General features: G+C 37.5%; 2 protein-coding genes across 2 annotated transcripts in view; one reads left to right on the top strand and one right to left on the bottom strand.

The window, feature by feature from the left end:
- LOC107657459 (protein patched homolog 1) overlaps window positions 1–148 on the top strand; it is a 25,942-nt gene extending 25,794 nt beyond the window's left edge. Inside the window, exon 22 of the mRNA XM_016445552.1 lies at window positions 10–148. The gene's annotated coding sequence lies outside the window, so the exon portion shown is untranslated. The remainder of the gene's footprint in view (window positions 1–9) is intronic.
- Window positions 149–9,353: 9,205 nt separating this feature from the next.
- Window positions 9,354–12,055, bottom strand: part of LOC107657458 (kinesin-like protein KIF2C) — an 18,967-nt gene continuing 16,265 nt past the window's right edge. The window contains exons 20-22 of the mRNA XM_016445551.1: window positions 11,293–11,367; window positions 10,946–11,039; window positions 9,354–10,202 (exon numbers count right to left, since the gene is read on the bottom strand). Coding sequence (XP_016301037.1) covers window positions 10,138–10,202; window positions 10,946–11,039; window positions 11,293–11,367 — 234 coding nt within the window. The 3' untranslated portion in view covers window positions 9,354–10,137. The remainder of the gene's footprint in view (window positions 10,203–10,945; window positions 11,040–11,292; window positions 11,368–12,055) is intronic.

The following is a 12,055-nucleotide window of genomic DNA, read 5'->3' as shown; positions in this document are numbered from 1 at the left end:
GTGTTACAGGTGGTGCATGGATCCGAGCAGCCAAAGATTGCTAGACTGCTCCCAGCCCCCACATCCCTTTGTCTGGAATCTCTGGCTGTTTTGGGAAGTTCCCAACCCCAGCCCGGTGTCTTTTATCTCTTTGAACTGTACATAGACCTCACACAGACAAGAGGATTTATTTTAAAATTATTAAAAAGGTCTTCTTAGACATTTATAAATATACAGTTTGCAGTGAATAGCAGAAATATGGGTCTAGTGTTTCCTGTTACATTGTTCCATTATATACTCATTTGCAGTCTACATTTATATACTTGAAGGGGTGGTTAAATGACACTTTTTTTATTTTCTTTTATGGTTATTTTAGCCATACATGAGTAAGCTTCAGTTTGTCACTATATATGCCCCAGCTAAAGTTTGGGAGACATCAGGTAAACATGTTGTTTACCCAAATATCAGTCAGAAAGGGAAATTTGCATGAGTGCAAAAGGAGATTTTTGTTTGCTTGTTTGTGTCCTCTTTTTTTGTCATCTTGTTGGCTGCTTTGTAAATAGCAAAAGCCCTGCACATTTTTTTACCTGGTAGTTGCCCACTGGGCTTCTCCCACAAGGCCAGTGTAGGGACAGATAAACAGCTCTGGTGCTAGTCTTCCTAGTATTCTGTCTGCAATTCAGTTATCTTTCTTAGGTCCAATTTCTGATAAAAGCTCACTCATTCAGTATTGGTCATGTCACTGCCAGATTAAATGCAGGGAAAAGGTGTTAATGTAAGTGGCAGCTTCTCTCACTCTCCTTTTCTTTCTCTCTCTTTATTTAACAAAATGTTTTTTAACTGAAAAAAAAAAAACAGGTAGCTACTGTATCTGGAAAACAAAGCAACACAAAATAAGTAAAATAAAGCACATGTACAGCTTGAGGACAGAAGTGGCTTGGGCAAATAGGAGACAAGGGTAGGGGAAGGGGGTCCTGCATAGGGGTTTTGTTTCAAATGTATGTCATGCCATATAAATTATTTATATTATATTTTTATTTTTGTAGTTTGTACAGATGTTAGTCACTAGACTGAAGTTTTATTTTTAAAGAGTAAATATATTATAAATATAAATATAATATTATATCTATTTGTTTCAGAGATTTTGTTTTGTTTTATTTTGGGGGTGGGGGGAGTTTGGGTGGAGCAGGCTTTGAAATCTTCATATTGCTGTTGGAAATAATGAAGCAAAGGGGTGGCTACGATTGTCCACCTTGTGTAGGCTCTTTGCCTTTCCTCCTTCATGTAAAGATTTGAAGAGTTTCTGTTTTTGTTGTTGTCTAAAACACTGTGACTTCAGAAAACTTTGAGGAAAAAAGAAAAGAAAAAACATTTGTGACCATCATTTCCTTCACCCTTTATAGGAATTCAACTAACAAAATAAACATTTTTAAAAAAAAATCTTATCGGCTCTTATCGTTTTTCTTTGATGGCTGCTTTTTGTTTGAAACATTATCATATTTTGATGTTGTTTGTGTACATTATACCAAACAAATTTTGTCACTCGAAACAAAAAGCCACACTATTTTGGGTGACTAAATACTAAAAAGATGTGAGAGGTGATAAGGTGAGGGGAGGGAAGGCAGTTTAGATGTATCAGCTCCACACTTCCTGTTTTATTGTTGTGACTCCCCAGGCTAGTGTCCTCAGTACAATAAGCCCACCAATGGAGATGAAAGGCGTGTGCTGTAAATTCCTCGGCTTCCCACAACACGGGTTCATCTGTCAGCTACCTCGGGCCTGTCTGAATCTGATACACCTCTAGCTTTTGAAGTTACTGTCGAGGCCCCTTAGTATTAGGAAAGACAGAGAGCGGGTCAAGGGTTTTGCCTCGTGGTTTCTCAAAAGGAACGTTCTGAAAGCTGCTGCCTTGTCAAAACTACTGATGTGAAACTACAATACCTTGCAAAGCATTTACAATATCTATGTTTACATGCACCCAAATAACCTATAGTAATCGGATTGATGGCTCAATCACATTAAAAAGCCTTCATGTAAGCATCTTAATGGATCTGACTGAGCTTGAGCTGAATTAAATTTCAACTGGATTGAAAAAGGGAGTGTAGACATGAAATAGTTCAGGCAATAGGAAAAAAAAACTATGCAAATGCTTGAATCCAACCATCTTCTCAATCAGATTCATCGTGTGCATTGCAGTTCGTTTATAATACGATCTCAGATGTTCACATGCATTTTACTTATTTCTAACATTCCTATGTTTATTTTCAACGAATGAAAACTCTTCTGACATATTTTTGCAGCATTTCTGGATTCATTTAGCTTGACGAAAATTAGTGCATGTAAGTGTACCTATTGAAAAATGCTTTTACAATAAAGGTTTGTGGGCCAACAAGCAAATCAAAGTTTAAAGACACTATCAGTTATCATTCAAATGTTAGGTTTAGATGGCCTCTGCATTAATGCATATAACAGGATTTGGTGGACAATTTTAATGTGACTTTAAACCAGGGCTGTCCAAACTCGGTCCTGGAGGGCCGGTGTCCTGCAGAGTTTAGCTCCAACCCTAATTAAACACACCTAAACCAGCTAATCAAGCTCTTACTAGGCATAGAAACTTCCAGTCAGGTGTGTTGAGGCAAGTTGGAGCTAAACACTGCAGGACACCGGCCCTCCAGGACCGAGTTTGGACAGCCCTGCTTTAAACTGTATCCTCTGGCATTTAACAGGTTATAAACACCAAAGCAAGGTAGAAAAATTCTTGATGTACGTGCCAAGATGCAGAGCATCTTGTGACCATAAAGAATGCAATATATATTTAAAAAGAGCAGTATTTAGATAAACTCCTGAAAATACGCTAAATATCTTCACTGGAGGTCCGGAGCTTTCAACAGGTTCCGTTGGGAAGCACTGAGATTAGGACAGCTGATGTAGTTTATCTACATCTTCCTGAGGAGCTCTGTGACGTACTGAACATGCTCCGAGTGAAGAAACTAGAGAGAGAGCTGATCGCAGGAGCGATAGGGCTGTCTCTCATTCATGTCTGGCTTTGGCAGCGTATCGTGAGCTGCGGGAGCCAAACGGCACTGGCACTGTGTGATTCAAAATGGGGGGTCTGACTCTCTCCCTCCCATTCCATTCTATAAACTTTATCAGAGCAGACTGAGACTGAGATTTAAAGACAGAGCTGTGTGTGTATGTGTGTGTGTGTGTGAGAACACAACTGTTAGAGCAGTTTAGAGAGAGCCGTGCTGCAGAAATGGAGGGCAGCAGCTGGCACAAACTGAAAGAATCTTTTAAATAGTCTGTAATGTACGGGTGAGATAACAGCTGACACCTTTAACAACAGATAGCTGCGTCTGGATGGTAACAATCGGAGCAAAGCAGTGTCTATATGGGGCAGGCAAAAAGGGGAGGAAAAAAATTGGGTGAGAACAAAAGAAGGAACACATGATCTGCTGTGCTGCTTGGGTGGCAAGAGGATGAGCACCCATTGTTGGTTGAATTCAATAGGGCTGATTAGTTAGAAGTGTGTGTGTGTGTGTGTGTGTGTGTTTTTTTTACATTTATGGTGACTGGCACGGGTCTCTCTCTCTCTCTCAGCATGACTGTAAATGGGTAAAAAAATTACATTTATATTCACTGTTTATCTGTTTTAACCAGTATTATGGTTGATGTGTATTGGATTGGATGGTTGATGTGGCTGGAATGGGGTGTTGGTGATGAACATTTCATAAAAAGGCTGGCCTGTTTCTTTAGATATGGGACAAAAACAAGTCCTACAATTTTACCGGAACATTGAAATTAGAGATGATCAAAATACTGTTTAAAAGTTTGGAGCAATACTTCATTGTTCTAAAACATTTCTATTTCAAATAGGCTAACCGAGACTTGTCATAGCACTTGCTTATTATTGCTCTTTGGTTTGGATTGCTTCTATTGTCCTCAGTTGGATAAAAGCGTCTGCTAAATGACTAAATGAAAATGTAAATAAATGCTGGTCTTTTGAACGTTTTATTCACTCAGGAATCCCGAAAAAAATCACAGTTTCCCTAAAAAATGAAGCCGCACACTTTTCAACACTGATAATAATAACAATGTTTCTTGAGCACCAAATGAGCATATTATTAATGACTGAATAATCACATGAATAAATTACATTTTAAAAGATATTAAAATAGAAAACAGTCACATTAAATTTGAATAATATTTCACAATATTACTTTTTATTGTATTTTTGATCAAATAAATGCAGCCTTGTTGAGCATAAGAGATCTTATGAACCCAAACCGTACATCAGTAATGTATATAACACAGAAGTATTTATTTTTATTAAATATTTTTCGCATTCATAATCACACGTCCATTATGATCATCCTAATCATTATTTTAAGATATTTTCTGTTACATTTATGAAAACATTTAAAATCAGTACACCAGAAAACCAATATGGCTCCTGCATTTAAAACATATATATAATGAAAGAAAGTAAAATAACATTGCCAACACTGCCAGTTGTTTTGTCCTGGTAAGAATCAATGCAGTATTATGATGTCTAAACAAGTCCAGTATTAAAACTATTGCAGAATTTCTGGGTATTAAAGAACCTAAACCAAAGCCCTTCATATAATGATACCACAGGAAGCGCTCTGAAGTTTCTCAGCCTGTGTCCATCTATAGGTCTTGTTTATAGGTCTTGATAGTTGCTAACTATCATCATTAGTTCACTGACCTCATTATACAGAGCACAGATCAATATTTACAGAAATTGCTTCAAACTAACAAATGTGTTTGCAATTTCTAGGTCCTGTTCCAACGCAGGAACAATATGAATTTTCAAGGCGGCCCCTGCAGTGTAAACATGTTTTAAATAAACAGGAACTAACGCAATGCTCTTTTAATTGATTCATTCTGCCCAGCAATGTTTACAGAAGGGCCTAAATATGAACTTGTAATGCAAATCCAGCGTTTAGAAGTGGTTTGTTTGGTTAATACAATAACAGTTTGAATGCCAGCCATGTTAAAGTTGCATTGTGTGCTTCAAAGGCTTTATTTGGGGATGTAAATCTTTCTAGACTGCTCTCTACAAATTGTACTGCAATTCGCAGGGCAGAGCTGTCTATGTTCGAAATAGGAGAGGGAATAATCATAAAGCGGTTGTGCGCGGTATGGCACTCTGGGTAAAAGACCATCAGATTATAATTAAACACATTTGAGAGGCAATAAAACGTAATGAACGTAGTAAGGAGACTGGCAGAGCCATTTTATGTGGCCAGCACAACATGTTGTGTAGCGCTGAAAGCCACGCCATATGTGTCCTCGGGTGCTCTGGGTTTAAACGTCTGTCCATATATGGTAGCTGTAGCACTTTTTTGAAACACATTCACAGTACTGACATGGAAGTGGCCTTGTGGGTAATGAAGACAATCCAAAGATGTGTGCTCAAGCTTTTTTTGCAGGGCAAGTTACATTGCTGTTCAAATTTCTTTCTTTTTTTTATTATTAAATATTAGGGTTATGTGTCATGTTTGCAACACTGAGGGAGAAAAAAAAACAAATTTACTTATTACCAAGATTTATATATAAAACATTAACTGTAAATGACAGGTTTGGACTTTTAAAAACTTTGAAAGCAAAACAGATGGTTCTGGTGAATGACATTCTTTGTAGCTGCTTACGGCTTGACTCAAGGTCAAGCAAACTTGTGTGATTTAAAAAGCAAAAAGCTTTATTCAAAAACAGATTTTTACCGGTAAACAGAATTAGTGTTAGTATTAAACCACTTTCTGTAATTGCAGTGTAGTTTTGCAGCAAGATTTGAAGTGTAATGTTTATGAGCGTTTAAAATAGTTCAAGTTTTAGTGCAAAAAAATGCAAGACTTTACAAGCACATGCATTAACTTGGAAGTAGAAGTTTTGAATCTCGAGTTATGAAGGTGTTTAATCACTAGGAGGTGCTGTTCAGACTATAATAAAGACTGAAATATGAAAAACAGCAACCCACTACAGTCAAATTCAGCTTTCATACAATTTTAAAAAAGCTAACTTTGTGTTTTAAACTTTAATTATAGACATATTAAATTGGGTAAACACTCTAAAAAGTACTTGTAAACGTGGACACTTGTAAACTAACATAGAAAGACACTTTAAATGTGTTCTCATAGGCTACAAGGGAGTTCTCGCCCTCATTCAGAGCTATGTATTCAGTCTGGCATGTTCGGCCCAAAGGGATGGGGCCAAGGCACAAGGAGGCCCAATATTCCAAACAAAATGCCTCTCATCGCCTAAATCCATCACTGCAGCGGAGACAAGCGAGTCCCTCTTTCTCTGGATGTTTAAAGGAGAGAGTGTAAGCATGTATGTGTTGACTGGTCCTGAGTGGGTTTTCTGGCCTCTGGGATGATCCACAGAGAACCAGCTAGTTTTTCTTTAAGTCTTTAACACTATTAATTAGCCTTAAGTATTCCAGAGAGCTGTGTAATAATACAAATTGACCACAGAACTACAAAACTGAACTGTAAAGCAAGAAGACTAAAGCATATGTCGCATTCAGATTATAGTGTGTGATGTTTGTTTTTATGTTTCACAAGCAAAATCGAATAACATGTTACAATTTCTATTCCTCGCAGAGTGTATTTATATAAAAGTTAAAAAAAAATTAACGTCTGCATGAGTTTTAATAATACACCCTCTTTGTTAGACTCTGTGGTTTGCACACCTGTGTTGACGGGCACGCTGTCCTCTAGCCGCCTTGAAATGGAAGCATAAACAAGCATATCCAGCTGGGGAAACCCAGACTCACCACAGCCCCGCAGACAGGCCTGCCGCCAGCGCCTGTATCTTTTCACATAGACACACGCATTTGATCATTCCATCTGGAAAAGAATAGCAAAAGGATCTCAATAGGACATAGGAAACATTCTAAATTAGCATTAGAAATATTCAACAATTCCTAGAAAACAGTGAAGCATTCATGAACAAAATCAAATATTAAAACACCTCTGTGAATATATTAAATTCTGATGCCCAGTGCTGGTGCCAATGAGCGTGCCAGACGATGCCAAACTGCATGAAATATAAGCAAGCTCCAATGTGACTGACTCTGAAAGTATTCTGATGCTTCAGGGCCAAATAAGACACTGGGAATTTCCTAGTGTGCTGCACTGATTTTTAAATGAGTAAACATGCTAAAGCAAATAAATAAAAATGCAAATGAACGCCACAACATTATTACAACAGCAGCAAATTTGATTTTTAATGCAACATTCATGGGTGAGTTCTGTGTGCATAGTTTGACTGCCCTCTATTGGTAACTACATGTTATGTGCATGACAACAAATTTAGCATTGAAACACTGCACCCTTGTGACTAAATCCAGAACAGTTCAAGTTAATAACCATAAGAATGGCAACATCTGTTATTATAATTGATCAACTTTTGAAGCTGACTAAAAATAACGTTTTTAACCACAAGTTTTCCAATCACTTTAATTGCATGTGGGGATGTTCAAGAAGATAAAGACTAGTTAAAAACGTGCGTCAGCGGCAACGATTTTTATTTCAACAAATGTTTAAATGAAATGACTCACCCTCGTGTCGTGACAAACCCATAGCATGCTCTTAATTTTCCTGTTCAAGAAATATTTCTGAATCATCATGCAGGTCTTTTATGGTGGCCACGTGGCATAAGCTGCAAAAAAATTGTATACTCGTGCGCAATATTCTAAATGATAGTTTTGTGTGAGGAACCCATTACAAATTAAGTCATTATTCACTGATTATTTTAAGTAGTTGGTATCTGAAGAACAACTACTATCGGATCATCGAGTGAGCTGAAATCGAGAACCGGATTCGTGAATGAATCACTTTAGAACCGGTTCTTTGTAATGAACCGATTGTTTGGCTTTTAAATTGGCCTGAACGACTCACGAATCAGCACTCAACTGACGCAAGGTTCAGGTTGCAAACGTTTTCGAATAAATGGCTATCTAGAAATGACCAATTTATCGGTAGCCTTAAAAGAAATCGAAAATTGTATTTAACGTTATGCTATTCAAACTAGTGCTAATAGAAAAGCTTTGAACTGTTCACTTACAACCAGCCTTCAACGTTGAAACAAGAACCGACCTTATTTCAACCATATTTCAACGTTGAACGCTGGGTACGGCATGTATTTAAAGTCTTTGAATAGTTCTAAGGTCTCCAACTGTGTGACTGACTTTTTTCTTAAATTTATGTATTTTCTGTTTGTTTTTTTTTTCGTTCCCTTGCTCCCATGGCATTAATATGTATATGGTGGTAATGTTTTGTTGTTTAAAGCATAATAATGAAAAAGTTAAGAACTGACTGGAAGGAAAGTTAAAAACTTAATCCTGTAATCTATGGTTCTTACACAGAAAGCTTTTTCATATTTAGAGACTGTATATATGTTGTAAAATACAGTAAATCACATCATAGACTGTGTATGCGAAAGAAAAAATAATTGGAGTAATGTAAGGCATGTGTTTATAGAAAGGCTCTTCTCCAAACACCATAACACCATTTAGGCAGGCCTGCCACAGGTCTGGCACTGACGGACACGTTCCCCTTCCAGATCCATTCACAGACAATCCAGAGCCACAGAATGACAGAGAAGAAAGAAAGGGGTCAGAAGGAAAAGAAAAACAGGTTGTTCTGCATGCTCCTCCGATGGGCTCGCTGGGTGGTTTGTCTGTTTATTTAGTCTGTGGAGGTGATGGGAACTGAGCATCGGCCACTGCCAATTTTCTCCACACTGAGAAAATATTCATGTGGACAGCTGGAAGCCAGAGAGCAGAGTCAAACAGACTCAGGGCCAACAGATACAAGACCCAGTTCGCATGAAACACATTTCCAAATCGAAAAGCCCAGCAAGAACTCCTTCAGTTCTCTCGTCTTCTTTAAAATGCATGGTGGACAACCGAACTGAAGAAACCATGTCTGTAACAAGCCAGCAGTCCTTTTTAGCTATTCTAAGAGCGTTGTTTCAGAAGCAGAGCTAGGTAGTTGCATCCCAAGAGGATAACGAAACCGCAACGCAACACTGAATTAAAATGATTTCAGACTCTTAAAACCACTGAAGGATTGAATCAGAATCAACACTCAAGGTCTCAGGAAGTTAATTAAGGTTTGTCTGAGGTGAACCTCCAAGTCCCTAAACGTGCGAGTGAGGATAATTTTAAATCAGACTAAAAAGGATTGAACAAAACGTTTATTTAACAGAAAATGTTAATCAGTTCACCACAACATGACGGACATGTTAAAATATACATTCTGAACAATTATTTTACGTTGAAACATATTTAACGGCACATGAACACATAACCAAAACAGCACTGGACAGCAACTATACACTGAAAATTAGATTTCACAAACGACAATTTATTACAGATTAAACTAGTTTTGTAAAACGCAAACAGCAGTATGTGTACATCACATGTAGTGCTAGAACAAGATACATATTCCCCATTTTAGTGCAATATATGTAGCACAGCTATATGCATTTACAGAGTGGGGGTGGGAAATGCCACCCAAAGAGCTCAGAGGAAGCAGTTGAGCTTTTAGGCCTCACACTGAGATGTGGGGCCACCCTCTCACAGGCCGATTTTGTTTATTTTCATCCTTTGAGGTAAACTGTTCAGTGTGAGCTGTTTATTGGGCCTTTGATTTGTCATGTGTCAGCTTGTGCTTGCAGGGCAAGTGTATACAATGGTTGTGGCTTGTATATAGTGGTGGTTTGGAGGTCAAGGCTGGGGGTGATGGGAAGGGTGGGTGGTATGAAGCGGTGCTCAAACCGCCTCTCATTTTGGCGTCATCAGGATAAAAAAAAAAAAAAAACGCAGTTCCAAGGCGGAGACGTGAAAGGAGTAAGAATCCAAATGCATGTAAATGAAGCACAAACAGCTGATGATTCATGAAGATGGCCTTGAATAACCAGGACACAGCATTCAAAATGTGATTTACAAAAGATTCAAGATGAGGGAACCTTTATTCAGTACACAAAAACAATGAAAACACACAAAACAAACACTTGATATATCTCTAGCCAGGTAGCAGATAAGATTACTAAAAGAACAAATTGAAGTTGCATTAGCTTTTGTAAGAGGTTTCTTTGCAGATGTTCGCAGCTGAATCTTATCTTAGATTAGTTTGTTGACATCCTGACCCTCTGTTCTGCTTCAATGGCTGATCTCAAAGCCTGGTAAGACTCTACAACAAGGAGAAGAAAAACAATTTCAATGCTCAACAGGAAATGGCAGGCTTTTTCTTAACACCCTTTCAAACCACACAATTTGTGTCACTTCAACATGTATTGAAACTCAACCAAGTTATGACATAAACTGAGATGTGTATGAGGAGAGGGAGTAGTAATATTGAGGTAAATATGTGCGTTACATATTCTGTGAGCAAGTGCAAGATGCTCTGGGGACCTTCAGAGGAAATTAATTTTCCCTAAATAAAATTCACATTTCCTTTCAAAAGTCTAGACTTCTTTTCTTTCTTTTTAAAGAAATTAATACGATTCAGCAAGGATTCATTAAATTGATCATAAGCAAAAGTAAAGACATTTCTAATGTTACAAAAGACTTCTATTTCATATAAAGGCTGCTATTTTGAAAACAAAAATGATCACGGTTTACACAAAATATTAAGCAGCTTAACGGTTTTCAACATTGATAAGAAATAGTTATTGAACACTAAAATGAGCATATTAGAATGATTTCTGAAGGTTCATGTAACACTGCAGACTGGAGTAATGGCTGCTAAACGTTCAGCTATACCATCACAGGAATATATTACATTCTAAAATGTATTAAAATAGAAAACAGCTATTTTGAATTGTAATAATGTTACACAATATTACTGTATGAGCATGAGAAACATCTCTCAAAAACCACGTAAAAAACTTTTGAATGGTAATGTATGCGTCTATTTGGATTACAATGAAATACCTTGCAGTTTCCTCATGAATGTGTCAATCTCTGGTAAATTTGCTACGATATCAAACGAGGGATATTCCATAGATCTTGCAACCTCACTGCACCCCTGGAAAAGGAATGAGAAAGAGATGAACACAAAACCCACTTATCTTATGACTCAACCAAGGTCTCTGAGCCGTTTAAAAAAATGCTTGTCTGAAGAAATGCATTCAGGGGTAAACAAACAGCAAAAGGCGTTTTGTAACTTGATTGCTACAGGGAGTTTTGTAACTTTTTGAGTGATAGTGAGGTTTAAAACAAAGCCACCCACTCAGAGCAGGTGTGTTTACACAAAACAGGAAAGGCAGAAAGCTACAAACCTTCAGTTCTTCATAAAACCTCTCCTCCATCTCAGACACTTGGGATATAGCCTCAAACGCTGGGAGAACAGACTCCTAAAAAATACGTAAATTTTAGCGGTTTTGTACCACATTTCTCAGACTCTAAATACATAAAATGTACACACAATTTCAAGACAGTTATTTAAATTGGATTAGATTATAAACCCACAATAGAAACTATTACGTTATAATAAATTGCTATACATTCATAATTCATTTCATTCAGAAATAAAGGCAACTGGTTAAAATTAGTCTAATTCAGTAATTGGCATTCAAATAAAAGCTCTATTTAACCACTTATAAATAATACAAAAACATCAAATTCATTTACTCTCAGTTTCACAGACAAGGCTTGAGCCTATAGACTAAAATGCAATTCTGAGCGGTTTCAACTGAAAGAAACTTAATTTATATTTCTTCATGCACCTGTTCTGTAGCTATATTCTAATTTCTAATGCAAAAATGTACTGATATTGCCATGTTGCTTGTACATGGCTAACTGCTTAATAAGGAAAAAAAAGAAGAAAAAAAAAGTCCTCCCTGAACGTCCCGCTGCCCTGTATCTTGCTCTCTCATTGGCTGTAGGTCATCGCCAATGTGTGTTTCAGTCAGAACTCATTTCACACAGCAGGATTCTCTCAGATCGCGTCTTTGATAATTCACACTGCGTGATTGTCACTCACGTGAAGGAGCACCGATTTGCCTCTGATTTCGCGCATTTGTTGGCGATTTCGAAATCAGG

Source organism: Sinocyclocheilus anshuiensis, unplaced genomic scaffold, assembly GCF_001515605.1.
Source record: "Sinocyclocheilus anshuiensis isolate Anshui unplaced genomic scaffold, SAMN03320099.WGS_v1.1 scaffold155, whole genome shotgun sequence".
Taxonomy (NCBI): Eukaryota; Metazoa; Chordata; class Actinopteri; order Cypriniformes; family Cyprinidae; genus Sinocyclocheilus; species Sinocyclocheilus anshuiensis.
The sequence above is the reverse complement of the archived record's forward strand: the minus strand, read 5'-3'. Positions and strand labels throughout refer to the sequence as shown.